The sequence below is a fragment of the Pavona decussata genome, unplaced genomic scaffold, assembly GCF_977016875.1.
Source record: "Pavona decussata unplaced genomic scaffold, jaPavDecu1.1 SCAFFOLD_590, whole genome shotgun sequence".
Lineage (NCBI taxonomy): Eukaryota > Metazoa > Cnidaria > Anthozoa > Scleractinia > Agariciidae > Pavona > Pavona decussata.
Window position 1 is genome coordinate 27,501 of NW_028145857.1, and position 14,426 is coordinate 41,926.

The following is a 14,426-nucleotide window of genomic DNA, read 5'->3' on the forward strand; positions in this document are numbered from 1 at the left end:
ATTGTTTCACTTTTGCATTCTCTTTGAGGGTTACTACGGACTACGTTTTCAAACAGCAAACTTCCATCTTCTTGTCCATTTAGCTGATAACGTGAGGTCATTGGGGCCATTGTGGACACATTCATATTTCCACTTTGAGGACAAGAATGGCTTTCTGTTGAAAACATTTCACGGAACTCAAAACATTCAATTTCAAATAATATCAGCCGTGTCTATTTCAAAGAGGCTTCCAGAACTACGAAGAACTTTTCTTCCAGAGGAGGGTCCAATTACTGATTTCTACCGGGGAATGGTATCCTCCAGGCGGATTTCAAATGGAGTAGAATTATTTGAGGGGTGTTTTGCCCTGGGAGCAAGTTCAGAGCGAAAGCTGACCGATTTTCAACTTCAGGACCTAACAGAATTCTTGGGACTTGCACCCCCAACTTCTGTGGTAAAATCATTCAAACGGCTTAAGTCTGGAAGTCGCGTTTTCCACTCAAAGGCGTATGAGCGAGTCTACAGTAGAAACAGCTTTACAGTTCGCGTAATTAAGGATGAAAATGTCCGAGAATATGGGCAAATTGAATTTTTCTTCCAGTGTGAACCTATATGTTTCTGCCTATCAAAGACCACTTGCAACTACCGCGTTCGTAACTTGGCTGTCTTAACAAGACTGCGTGACTGTGTTCGCATCAAATTGATTGATGACCACGACACAAATGCTTCTTGTTTGCATATCAAGGTTGTTGGACCACCGCAGGCAGAGGATGTTATTGTGGTGGATATCAACCACATAGAGCACAAATGTGTTTTTATGTACTTTGATGACATGCCGGATGTTGCCTTTTTTGGCTGAATTCCCAAATGCAGTTGAAACAGATTAGTGCGTTTTTTGATCACAGGAATTCACTCGCGCAGTTTTATGAGTACTTATTATTAATATACATAAGTTTTTTGAGCATCCGAACGCGGGAAAGTCCCGGCTGGGAGTGAACCCTGGGGGCCTTTCCCTATACCTTGTTATGGTATTTTGAATTTTTTCGTGACTGATTTTGTTGTATTTGATTGCTTAGTTGAATTCAATGACAGGAAGGCCACGGCCATAGAAATCTAGCAACGTTATAAAACGTTTTAGGATGTAAATATAAACAGATAGTTTGAAACATATTATAAACTAATTGCGATTTTGAAACGGCAATGACTGCATTGGCGTTGGAAGAAAATATATTTCGTATTTGGCAGAGTCGCGAATTGCAATTTTGAGACAGGGATGGCTACATTATATTTACGGAGTCGTGAAGCGACGGAGCCCAATACGGTTTTTTTTTCCAAAGCTGTCAATGAAGTGCCGTCTCAAAATCACGATTGAACTATTTTTCAGGCAAAACGAAAGTAAAACTGAAAATTGCGCTGATTAAAATATAAATTCTCATTCGCTGCGATGTATAAACGTACACGAATGTTTTTGCGTGTAATCAAATATTTTTTGGCAGAAAACTTATCGAAATACGGACATTTTCCTCCATAAATTGCTTATTTCTAACGAGACAAATTCGAACTTGCATCTTTATGAAGTTTTCTAAAGTACCAGGCACCGGGTAAACAAGTAAAATAACGCAAACTCGACGAGCTTTTTACTCAAAACGTTTTTGAAAACATGCTTGCGTGATTAGCGCGCGCAAAGGAAAAGCAATTGGATTAAAATGTTGAGAAGAGCGTTGTTTAATATCTGTCATATGACAAAGTAATCATTTCAGGCTGCTCTTTGAAGAAATATTTTGATTTTGGTTGTGAACGTGAGGAACCCAACAAAGTCCAAGCAGAGGTTAGTGTTTGCAGGTTTTTGACGTCGCAAGATATTTCCTCTCCTATTATAAAATTACACAACTGTGAAGCGGCTCTTTTTTCTTTTAGAGTACATGACATCGTCTCAAACAAGTGATGTTAATTATCCGTCGGTGGCGGGCGGATCAAGGTGAATTAAAGGTGGGGTTTTTGCTTGTTCAAGCAGCACTCGCCATTTTCTGATGTTTTTTGTAGCGTTTTGAGTGAACTGCTGCTTGGAATACCTCCTCCTGATAATCAGCTGAACAATACTTCGGAATAATTCTTAAGATTTACTGATTTCGTTTATCTTTCATGATAGATGGTGGAATTATTTTCTCGCATGATCAGCTTCAATACTCTTTATAATTAAGTTCTCTACTCGCGCGATCGCACGTCTAAGAGTGGGAGTAAATATAGCTTTTTTGTATCAAGTAAAAGCGGTGATGTATCCCGGCCCTAGATCGTGCACACATCGCCGACACTTATTTATATGTCTTGACTAGGCTAACGTCAAGACAAATTTAGATATAGTTTAAGTAGTTCATCAGAGGAAACTCGATACCTGAGAACTTGAATGCAGCTGAAAATGTTATCGCAACACAGAAAGATCTAGTCAAGGTCTAATCTAGACCAAACTTCAAGACATTTTCTAGACAAACAGACGTAACAGAGGTCAGAAAGTCTTTCAAGACATTTGGTAGACTCTAAAGACATTTAGTTAGTCTTGGAAAGGTCTAGATAATGTCTACAAGACCTTTGCTAGACCTAAGGCAGACAAATTTAGACCTAGCTGTTTCGTACGGGTTTGAGAATTTCTTGAAGTTCTTCCTTTTGTCCATCAGTCTCAAGGCCCCGTGCTCTGCATTCACTCCTCAATTCCTCTAGTCGAAGACCTTTAAATGGTTTCAAACCACCGTTCCTTTTTATTTCTTCCAGCAGGCCCCTGTAGAACTTTCCTTAATCGTTCTGCGAGAGTAAGGTGAGGTCTTGAAAGAGAAGCTGCAAGATCTTTGTACTTCCTTGCATCACCACTACAGCTGGCACATCCAGCATTTCCCCTTTCTGTTCTCCTGCCTCAAATTGCTGCTGGGGGCCATCACCATGAAAAAAGCGCACTATGTCAGTAATCTCAACTCCATTTGATGTGGTGATTTTAGTGTCCAGACTCTGTAAACAGGCCTTTCTGGTGTCGATGTAGGCTAATTGATCAACTTCAGAAGAACCACACCTCCCCAGAATATAGACATGAGGTTTTTCAACTACCGACTGCACATCAATGTTTCCTTTGCCCATGGCCATCACTTCTTCATGCCGATCATTGGTATAATATAGGGCCTTGTCATACACTGAACTTACTGTCAATAGAAGATGACCGTGGTTGAGAAGGGTTGAGTTGTCACCCCAAATCATGAGGTGCCTCTTTCTTTCCATTGCTTTTAATCTGTTCTTACTCTCGATTTCACTTTCTTCCCCTGTATTTGCATCCTCCCCAAGCTGCATAAGTCTGGATCTGACTTCAAAATCTGTCATGGCAGTATAGTATTCATCATCTTGAACACGTAGTAAACCCAGTGATTCGTGCTCCTTAAGCATCCGTGTCCTTATTTCTAGGAGAGGAATCTTGCGGCCAGATACTGTAAACCTTTCGGTCTTGAGTGTGCCCTCCTTTGTCAGCAACACTTTCTTGAATGTTTGGGGGACAATCATTTCACCAAGAATGAACTCACCACTTTCAATTTTGCTCTAAAAAAAGACAAAACAAAACACAAATTAATGAAGCAGGCATTACCCATTGCTGGGAGTATTCTGTACAATCATGTAACATTGTAATGTCAGACAAGAAAACCGAAAAAGACAAACTTTAAAAATATTGTTAGATTTTAACCTGTACAAATTTGGACATCTCTCCCTTAAAACCTTTAATTGTAGAGAATTTTACATGTGGCTGTATATTCTGATTCATTCATCAGCTGAGCTCTCATGGAAAGTAGAAATAACATAAGAAGCTTTGAACATCTTTTTGAAATCTATCATGACAAGTATTGAAAATATGCATTGCATGTATCATTTACAATATTTTTATTCTTTTTTTAATTCATTCTATGTGCTTTTCAGTTTACTAAGTTCACTGCACAGTATACTTACCATTAAGGTTTCCCTTATTTCTTTGTTTGTTCTTGGAACTGGAACTGAAATCTCTCCACCCTGCATTCTTCTTAGTATTCGTCTTGCTGCTAGTTTATCCTGTTTAAATTGTTGAAATCTGGATAACTGCACTCCTTTACTTTCCAGGAACTCCTTAACAACCATATTCCTCAGTTTGTTTTTTCCATCACACCATATTGACGTGCAAGTTCGGAGTAATTGATCTGGAAAATAAATTAATGTGTACACCATTCATGTTTTGCCCATTAGATTTCTTTCTAACTTGTCATATATTAAGATACAGGTGTATGTTGATTTTGTCTTCAGCGTTAGTAGAACCTCATGATCAGATTCACCTTTGTGATTAGCAACATACACAGTACCCCATTGATAACAGTTATGCCTTATATTTTATTGTTATTATGATTAAATATTTTATTTTTATAATGATTTATTATTATTATTATTATTAATATTATTATTATTATTATTATCACCATCATCATTATCATTATCATAAATCATAACTTGTTAAAGGCTGCATTTAATGTTATATTTTATTAATTTGTTAGTCAGACTCAAGTGCCGCTTTACCTTTTTTACGCCAATTTTTATGTGTCTTGTTTAATGTTTTACTCACCCTTTCTCCATTCCTCATTGTGTTTACTTTTTCCAGGAGCCCGTCTTTGTCAAAGTCAATGTCCTCTGGCCTTGGGGAATGCCTTTTCTTCTTACATTGGCCTTCTTCTTCCTGTCGCTTTCTTTTGTTGGCCCTCAGTTGAGCATCTTCTGGACTTTCAAAGAAAAGAGACAACCGCTGTTCCTGTCGTTGGTTGTAGGTCTGTCTGGTGGGAAGCATAGTGTCGCAGTCTTTTTCGGACCATTTCGTCTGGATGCAGGTCTTGTTAACTATGGATTTTTTTCTCCTTTCCTTTTTCATTTCAGTATGTGATTTTTTCTCTTGAAGGCCTAACTCAGAAACATTGGCTTGTGCTTCGGCAAATGTCACCCCAAATATATTTTTAAATGGGGCATTGATTTTTTCATAAATTTGTGAAGTGGCTGTTTTTATGGCCTTTTTTTGTGACTATTACATTCCCACGACATGATGGTTTAAGGATGCGACTCTTAATGTCCTTGTTAATATCTTGTTGCATAATCGAGTTTTCTTTGTAACTCCACGTGGGAAATAAAGATTGCAAATGAAAGTGATGAACATCACAAGCCTTGCAATTTCTTCGAGTGTGTTGCTTCCTTTCGTATTCGGTCAGCTTTTCCCAGTTGTTAGGGCTGAAATGTTCTGTGTATTTGTCCTTGTTCAGCTTCCATTTTCCAAAATGTTGTACAAGGCTCTTGGAACGCTTGCTATAGGTTTTTTTTGTCTACCTCATAGCGCTCTTGGTATCCTTGAAAGACTGCTAAGTAGTTTTGTAACCGGTTGCCTTGGTCGTACTCCACTTTACCAGTTGGTTTTAGGAAACTGCTTTTGACTGCAACTCGAGCAAATCCGCATCCAAAGAAAGAGGCCATTTATGGCGCCAAATCTAACTGTTTTGCTTAAATGATTATATGAAGAACGCGGCTTTTTGATCCAAAATCACTTTTAGTCCAAGTCACTTTCGTATGAAACTTTGATATAGAAAACTTCTAGATAATTGCAATCTTTGCAGAACGAGCATAACATCTACATACATCAGCAACGGAGCGTTTCTTGCATAATAAGCTCATTTGAATTTTCCGCCAAAACCTCGCGCATGTCATTTGCAAATGTCAACGAAGGCTCATAGTTCGCTGTAAGCAATAAGCACAAAACTTATCTCACAAACCTAAAACATCAATATACACTACGTATTTGTTTATAATTTAGACATTTTAATGTTCCCACCTTTTCACCTAGAAACACGAAATGCATATTCTTAAGTCTCCTTATTAATAGCGAAAGTATGCATTTTTGATTTTCAGCTTCTGTAGTTACGGTCATAGTAATAAAACTGGTGAAAATGTCGAGAAAATTACGCAAACCACTGCCAGCTAAATGCTTCTTCGTCCGCCATTTTGCATCTTGGGAACCGGACCTGATATCAAATCATTGATCCTTATTGGCCATTTGGTCTCTAGGACAACGGGAATTGTTGTTCCCAGCTTACTTTTTCAGTTCACTGCTCGGTCAACATGGCGGATTCAAGATGGCGGATAACAGTCTCAAGGGAAAGAGATTTTGCAAAATGGCAACACTTTTAAAGTTTGATAGCCAGTTTTCAGTGCCAAATACTGGTGTATTATGATGTGCTTGGCCTTTTAAGAAAATCAACCAAATTTATATCTAAATTCGCCAAAAAGCGATGGTTTACGGTATGTTTTAACATTGTCATGAAACTACTTCAACGCAGAACCACTTTTCGTCAAAGGCCAAGCACAGTTCAACAGTTTAAGTATCCTTCATTTCGAAAATACCGTTGTATTTTTCAAGGGTTACAGAAAAAGTGTTGCCATTTCTTGTTTAAAATGATCTATTTTTCATGCCCTATTGGAAATCCTAAAATGTCAATCACGTGACAAAATCACGTGATATTTGAGCAGCGTAGTCGGATTTTTAATTAAGTTCCGTGGGCCAAATCTCATTCGATTATATTGAAACCTCTTTGAACAACATTAATTTATGTCAAAAAAATGCATTTTTCAATCTAGGCCCTTGCCTTAATTGTCCTGAGTTTGTAAGACGCAAGTCAAAAGAATGAACAAAAAAACTATTTATATAGGTCACGGTACAGAAAATGCCAGGTTTAGTATCTCTACCAATCATTACATGTGGTACGAAAGGATGTTCACCATTATACTCAAAGACCAGTGAAGGATCCATTGGCTATTTATAATTTGTAACACGTAACATTTTTTTGAAAGGCATAGTTTTTTTAAAGGTAAAAGTGTAGGGAGCTTGATTAAATTTTATTAATGAAGGTCCAGTTTCTAGCTGTAACGTTATTCACCATGTCATTGCTAAAATAGTTTATAGCTGAGGCATTGAAATAAAACAGTTTAAAACGATCACTGACCTGGTGCAAGTTCATTAATCCGGCGAATAACGAGGACAAAAAGATTATTAATATTTTGCTGTTTTTTTTTTTTTTTTTCTGACGAATTTAGAATATGCGTTGCAGTAGGAAAAAGAATCTGATAACATACTATAGCAACAGAATCAATCCATTGTTACTAAATGTTAACGTTGTTAAGTAGAAAGTTTGCCTTATGCTGAATTCCTATCTATGTTCAACCCTTTACTACTCTTCCCTTCCTTACAAGTAGTAACTCGGAAAATGACAACGTTCAAGAGAAATGTGAGACTTGTTCAATTTATAAGAAAATCCCAGATTCTTGTCATTGATGTGTCATCTGATGATGGTATATTAAAATTCCTAGAAATTAATGAGACAAATTTCACGTCGGGATATTCTGCTAACCATACACTATGCAAGCAAAACTGCAAAATGTACCAACTTTACGAAAACCTCAAAAAGCTACTGGTTTCACTCGAGGGAAGGCACTCAGGTGATCTCATTCTTTTCATCGAGATCTCACTCTTCAACAGGCATACGGTAAATAGCAAGGAAAGAGTTCTTGGCTCCTAACTCGTCCAAACCACTACTCTATTGATCATTTTCTGACCATTCAGTATCCTGATTGAGTTTTCACGCCAACAGCGCATTACAATCCCGGATGCATCGCAGGTGACGACATTGTTGTTACGAATTGTTGTACAGGGCGAGATCGTATAACTTACATATTTTATTATTCTATCCCTTATTGATAGGCGCAGTAAGAAACCATTTACATTTAGTTTTTGAAGTTTCTTGGATAACTTGGATAAATCAGGCGAGTCACAAACATACCTTTTGCAGCAAGCTGGACAAACTGCTGAGCAATTTTTGCATAGATGTCCATAAAAAAAGACAAAAGAGAAAACGAATCAGGCACGCTTTCCATCGTTCTCGAGAAGTTTCCAGAGATGCTTGGACGAGCACAATTGAAAAATGAACAACTTCCAGAGCGCGAGAATATTGAAGTCAAAACAAAGGGAACAGCACAATGGAAGCTCTTCAGCACGACGAGTTCGGCAGTCGTTTTACCCAAAACCAGTTTGTACATCCACGATTTTAAAGTTTTGTCCCGCACAATGTGGTTCCTGACAACCCTGCGCTTTGGGTACCGCATTAAAAGTTGATGTCGTCACCCTTCTAGCCCAAAGAAAATAAGAGATAATGTCTGTTGATTCTACTTTGTTCTGTTTTTGTTGTTGATATATTTATTTTTTTCTCTTTGATATTGTCATCGGTGCCCTACACGGTAATGGTTCAACGCATTTCTAGATATCTTTCTAGGTATTGCTATGGTGATTTGTGATTGCTAACTTAAAATATAACCAGTTTATTGAGGGATAATGTCCAGCAATTCACCTTAGAGTGGACTGGGAATCCATTGTTGACACGGACGCGTCAGGTTGAGGCAGGTAGGCAAAAAAAGAAAAATTTAGGAGTGTAAGGGAGAGAAACGGGAGAATGGAGAAGGAAAGGGGAGAAAAAAAAGTCATCACAATACAAAATCCCCTTTTATTTGTGCGGTAAGTATTAATTACAATGTATACATGCGATACTGTTTGCTTGAGAATAGGGTATTGTCTTTCAAGACAATAAAGCGCAAACATTTTTAAAATCAGCAAACATTATTAATTTAGGAATCAATCGGAAATTTTAGCGAATCGTTCATTTTGGCAATTAGGCAAAGTCAAACGTCCGGCCTAGTAGGTTGCCCACACAGCCAGAGATTAAGGCCGATTTCTGAGGCATTTTAAAAGCAACCAGGAGTACTGGTACTTGCACCTCGATGGGATGCTAGACTCAGAATGAAGTAACCCCCAAAAGTTTGTTGCCAGGACCCATTTATACACTGGCTGAAGACAGAAAAGTAAAAATAAAAGTTGTAAAGTTTTAAGTATAAAGTATTGAAAAGGGCAAGTATATATCAAGTTTTCTGTATTATTTAGCATTCCATGTAGAATAGTGTAAAGTATCGTATTTCTATGTATAAAAAATTGTCTCAATTAAAGCATCAAATACCAAAAGAAAATTGTAAAACTATTCTCAAACTTCCAGTGATTGCCTTTTGTTTTTATCATGTTTTGAACTTTCCATACATTTCCCTGTATTTTTTTTTTCACGAACTACTTTTAGGAGCAGTTCACGGCTGGTTCGCTGTACAGACAAATGTATGGAAAGTTCAAAGCACGACTGGTTGCTTTCTGGCAAAGCTACATCCCTCCATTTTTTTTTCCTAAAATCCTTTTCATTGTGACAAAAGTTTCCAATTCATGAATTTTTTAGAAGCGATGTTTTATAAAAATTATTTGACAACGGATTCCCGCACAAACACTGTTATTTCAAGCCAGTCGTCAAAATGGCGTCGAAAATTAAGAAGACTTAGAAGTTTTTTACTTTAAGAGCCCAAAGCTCAATAATTTTGCGATTACAAAAAGTTTTAAGAACCACTCAGTGAATTGGTTATTCGGATGCCACACATTCGTACAGAAAACAAAGACGCTGATCAGTCTCCACATAAACTTACTTCACTTTGAAGAAGTCTTGAAACTTTTTTAGTAAATTATAAAATGGTTGAGTAAACTCAAGGACTCACGAAAAACTTATAATCTTTGAGCTCTCAAAGTAAAAAAAAAAACAAGAAATCTTTAGCAAACTGTTCTTTTTTTGTTATTTATTTATTTATTTATTTGTTTATTTACTATTAAATTAATTAATTAATTAATTTAATTAATTAATTAATGCATTAATTAATTAATTAATTAATTAATTAATTAATTAACGTTTGACCATGGAGATTGTCGGACACAAATCATTCTGTTTATATATCCGTCTCGAATTGTTTAACGAGCTCCACCAAAAGCACTTACTGAGGATTTTTCTGATTCATTCAGTTTATCGTCCTACGTGAATAATATGACATATCCTGTAATTTATTTAGCCAAGGATGAACTCATCTGATTCCTCGTTCACGTTCAAAAACAATGTAATAGTTATTTTGGACCTGTATTAGGTTCCCTACAGAGCACTCAACTCATCGGAAATATGAGGATTTAATTCTTGTACTCAACGTTTTCAGTAAAAGTTCTACAATAGTCAAACTGAGAAAAAAGAAATACAACAATTATTGCGAACGTCCGTTACTCATTGAAGTAACAAGTCCTCGATGGAAATCTATCTTGATATTCTGTATCATTTCCGAAGACTGAGTTTATGAACTTCTTTACTTCTGACTTGGTTAAGCAGACCGTGTTTTTTTTTTTTTCGTAAACCGCGTGGGTTTCATCCTTTAAATATCTATTTTGTTGCTAGAGATTCATTAACACTCTTAAACGGGTTACACTGTAGGGTGCGAAACATGCAATAGCATCCTGCTGTTAAATCTTGAGGAACCGGGCAGGGTAACGATGGAGACCTGTTCCAACAAATCTGATGGAGACTATTGTTTCAACTGAGTTTTGATGGTTACCTCTCCTCTTCTCAGCCGGGTCTCGGTTTTTAACCGATACCGTGTGATTAACCGTTTGTAATTACGGTCATTATAAGAAATAGCAAGTGCATAGATTACACTGGAGGAACACTGAAAACTAGCTAACAAAGAGGGACTGGTAAAAAGCATTGCATTGCATCCGACACCGACCGACATTGTGTGTTTCCTTTGTCGTGTAGAAGTTGACACTTACAAGTACAGTTCGCAGGTCAACCGAGAATGTCATTCCCCCTCAAATTAATGAGATTCTACCTCAAAAAAGAGGCCTAACTGGTGCTTACCTTCACTACTAAAATATCAAACTACAACCAAATATTCGAAGATTGAATGCCCCTGGACGACTTTATTCAGGTCGCTTAGCGAGTTGGCCGGTAAAGTGCAAATGCACTTTATCACTTTTGTCTGATTATCTAACTTATTTTTCCTCTAGGGGCGCGGCAGTGATCAGCACGCTATCTCGGTATATCTCCAGACGATAAACCTTTCCCGAGGTAAGTTACCTGGGAAAAAATTGGTCACAAAGGTAAACTGCCAGCAGGTTGAGTTTCCCTAGGTAAAAATTAAAGGCTGTATTGTGACCACGGCTTATATATTTAGCAACCTAAACACCACACGCGGCTTATATTGCCACAGCGTAATGACGTTTTCACCTTGAATTTACTTGAGAACGGGACGAATATTTCGCAAAATGCTTGTCGCTACTTCATACATGTCACCATGGGCTTTAGGAAACATGGGTTTCGACTAAATAAAGATTACATTTATCTTAAATAAAGTTGAGTTACTCACAATTAAGTAGACTTCTGTCTTTGGTCGTTTCCTCTAATTTATTTTTAAATATATATATTATTTACATCTATAAACCTGTATCATTCGTTTAGTCTTTGGTAATTCGAATCTCAGGCGCAGACGCTAAGCATGCGAGCGTTAACTCAAAAATGTAACTGGGTGGAAAACGATTTAACCGTTGCTAGGAGATTTCAGCTACTAGCTTATCACTGAGCCAAAAATACAAGAGACATTGTTGTTCAAAATCGTCGGCAGTTGGTAAAAGCAATTGCAAACTCTGCTGGTTGCAAGATGTGACAAAAAGATGCCTCTCCCCACTGCAAAGGAGTCGAAAACAATTTTGAAATGCAAACCTGTGACTGGATTGATATGTCGGGGCTTTGAAATATGCCTAGTTTACTGGTTTACGGTAGGCCCAACTCAAAATGTATATTGAAATCAACGACAGATGTTCAAAGTCAAAAGACGAAGGAAGCAAAAGGTTGGATTCATAACATTTTATTCAGGTCTTTTCCAAACATTACTTGATGCATTTCAGTCTCTTGCCAGGTCGAGCGAATGGCTTCAGCATCAAATGAATTTGTTGTTCTGTTACGGCATTTAAATTACTTACACTCCTAATAAGCTTAAAGAGATATAGAAAGTTATATTGCAACAATCGCTCTAGTAAACAAGAAGCTGTTTTCAGCTTATACTCCGGCCATATTTGACTGCGTGGTGCGTAAGCCTACGATCTTTTAGCAGTGATAACTTCCAGCATTGCTAACTCCCCAAAATCGATAGAAATAGACGGAGATATACACCCAGGAAAAAAATTGTTCAGGCTCCAGAAGTGATTCATCGTTTTATTGCTACAGCTCTGTTTCGTATGATCAGGAGCTGACCACACTCATCACGCAACTTCAACGAATGACCGTAAAGTATATAAAGTAATCAAAAACTGGTGATTTAAAGCAAGCAGCTGCTAGGCGATAAAATACAATTCCACGTGCCGTGAGAGAGTTCACGTGCGATGATACAAACGGTTACGTTACGTTATACAAGAGGTTTTGGGTACGTATCTATTTATATGAGGGCATGGATTTATGAAATCATTCGAATTGGTGATTTAAAACAAGCGTTTGCTAGGCGATAAATTACTAATCCTCGTGGCGTGAAACAATTCACGTGCCATGATACAAACGGTTACCTTACGTTTTTCGAGAGGTTTTGAGTACATACCTATTTCTCTGTGGGGGTTTGGACTTGGTAATTCATTGCGTTTGTTCAGGCTACAAAGATCTTTTCTACGGAAGTAAACTTTTCGTGAAGACATAGGTTACATTTCTTGTTAATGTTGTTATCGGGTTTGAACTTTTTGAGTACTTTCCATTTAATTAGAAATGTTTTGTTTGCGTCCGTCAGGGTCCATATATTGTTCAGATAGTTCCGTTGCATTGCGTCTGTTGGCGTTTCGGAAGAATGTGTTGTGCCAGTCCCACGTACGATTCAGTTGTTGTTACCGTCGTTCGCTTGGAGGCATCAGTACCATCAAGTGGGCATTCTGCTTTCTTCCTGCAGTTGCAGCTCGGGTCATGATTTTGGTTTGGGGTTGTTGCTACATTTGAGAGTATCTGTTTTTTTGTGTGATGCGGTGGTGGTTTTTCAAGTATCTGAGTTTTAGTGTCTGTCTGTTGAAGATCTTCTTCATTGGGTGGTTCTTGGGGAAGCATTTGTCGACGATGGATAAAAATTTCTGTACAATTGACAATTTCTAATTCTCCTATTTAGTATACACTGACATAAACACTCTAATATCAACTTATCCATGTAAGCTCAAATTCTTTTACTCAGATGTATCAACGATATGAAACCTGATTTAGCCAAACAAAGCTCTATGAGCAGGCTAGGGCACAAATTAAAGAAGTTTGTTGTCAAAACGGTTTCCTTCTTGAACAAATTCAAAAACTGATGACAAAATTGCAAGTACGTTCGCATGATTTTGTCGTGCGTGATGTATTCCTTGGCCCGCCAATTTTTCTGCACGTGCCTTGTTTCGCGTTTTGTAATAAAAATGCTCTGCGCGATAACCCATGAAGGGTCAGGATTTTTCCGGCGGAGGAATCAGACACGAGAATAGGCCTTATCACGGTTTCCGACGCCATTTTACGAGTAGGCAAACATGTCTAAAATAAAAGTGTTCGTATGGAAATCAGATGTCAAATAATTTTCATAAAACATCGCTTCTGAAAAATTCATGAATTGGAAACTTTTAGCACTATGCTGGTTCGCTCACAGGTCACCAAAGCGTATGTGACACAGGTTACCATGCAAGCGTGATTTAAGAGTTTGTATGGAGTTAAAATTAAATCGAAATTTAGACAACAATATTCTCACAAAACCCACAAAAAATATGATTAAGTCTGAAAAAGCTTACCCGGTGTGTTTTGCTGTGTTTTCAATGCTTCTCAGTGCTTCTAAACGCTGTTTAGAGCGGTTTATCTCTCAGCAGCTGGTCCACGTGCATCACTGTATTATGTTAATGACAAGGTAGGAAACTAAAAGTCGAATTTGAATAAAATTTGGCCCGTCATTTTAGGAGAGCGCTTCGAAAACCTCGCTAAAATTTGCTTGAAACTTAAGCACTCGCTTAACTGTCTCTCCATATGGCAAGAAGGATGATGTGCGGTCCCTCCTGGGTAGCTCATTTACGGAGGAGTTCATTTATTGAGACACAGGCCTTCGTTGAAAACAAAGTTCATTTCAAATCGGGTGCCATTTTTGCCGCCGACAGAGCCGTGTCGCTGGAATGTTGGAACAAACTCACGGTCAAACCTAGGCACGAGTACTAAAATGTGCCCAGCCGGGGAAATCCACGGGAAGCCTTTGGCACGTAACAAACCACACACACCCCCTCCCGGCTAAGTGCAGTTCTGTACCAGCCAGCCGACCTTGTTGTGGCCTTTTTCAGTAACGCGTAAAACATTATTTTGTTCATCAGTTAGCCTGCAAGATGGTATAATTGAGCTAGGTTCGCATTAACGTGACAAAAGAATATAACTAAATATACAACTTATACCGAATTAGCTCGATATATTTGCTCATCCACGAAAGTGACTTCATCT

General features: G+C 37.9%; 1 protein-coding gene and 1 long non-coding RNA gene across 3 annotated transcripts in view; one reads left to right on the forward strand and one right to left on the reverse strand.

Moving 5' to 3' along the window:
- The window catches only part of LOC146449779 (uncharacterized), a 31,003-nt gene extending 25,816 nt beyond the window's left edge, over positions 1-5,187 (forward strand). Inside the window, exon 3 of the long non-coding RNA XR_014860538.1 lies at positions 4,631-5,187. This is a non-coding gene — a long non-coding RNA (uncharacterized LOC146449779). The remainder of the gene's footprint in view (positions 1-4,630) is intronic.
- LOC146449784 (uncharacterized) lies at positions 2,620-4,721 on the reverse strand. Of its 2 annotated transcripts, XM_085101095.1 has the most exons (3): positions 4,595-4,721; positions 3,955-4,178; positions 2,620-3,552 (listed from the first exon to the last, which is right to left on the reverse strand). In XM_085101095.1, exons 2-3 carry the CDS (start codon positions 4,117-4,119, stop codon positions 2,767-2,769), a joined length of 951 nt encoding a protein of 316 aa, XP_084957221.1. In that variant the 5' UTR covers positions 4,120-4,178; positions 4,595-4,721; the 3' UTR covers positions 2,620-2,766. The 2 variants fall into 2 exon arrangements, with proteins under 2 accessions (XP_084957221.1, XP_084957220.1); XM_085101094.1 differs by lacking the exon at positions 4,595-4,721 and having other exon boundaries at positions 3,955-4,310.
- Positions 5,188-14,426: the final 9,239 nt, after the last annotated feature.

What these genes read in the sequence shown, in the direction of transcription:
- LOC146449784 (XM_085101094.1), bottom strand. Translation starts at nt 4,206, where the DNA reads ATGGTGTACACATTAATTTATTTTCCAGATCAATTACTCCGAACTTGC. An exon ending in AAATAAGGGAAACCTTAATG is followed by an intron (nt 3,553 to 3,954) that starts GTAAGTATACTG and finishes GTCTTTTTTTAG; the next exon opens with AGCAAAATTGAAAGTGGTGA.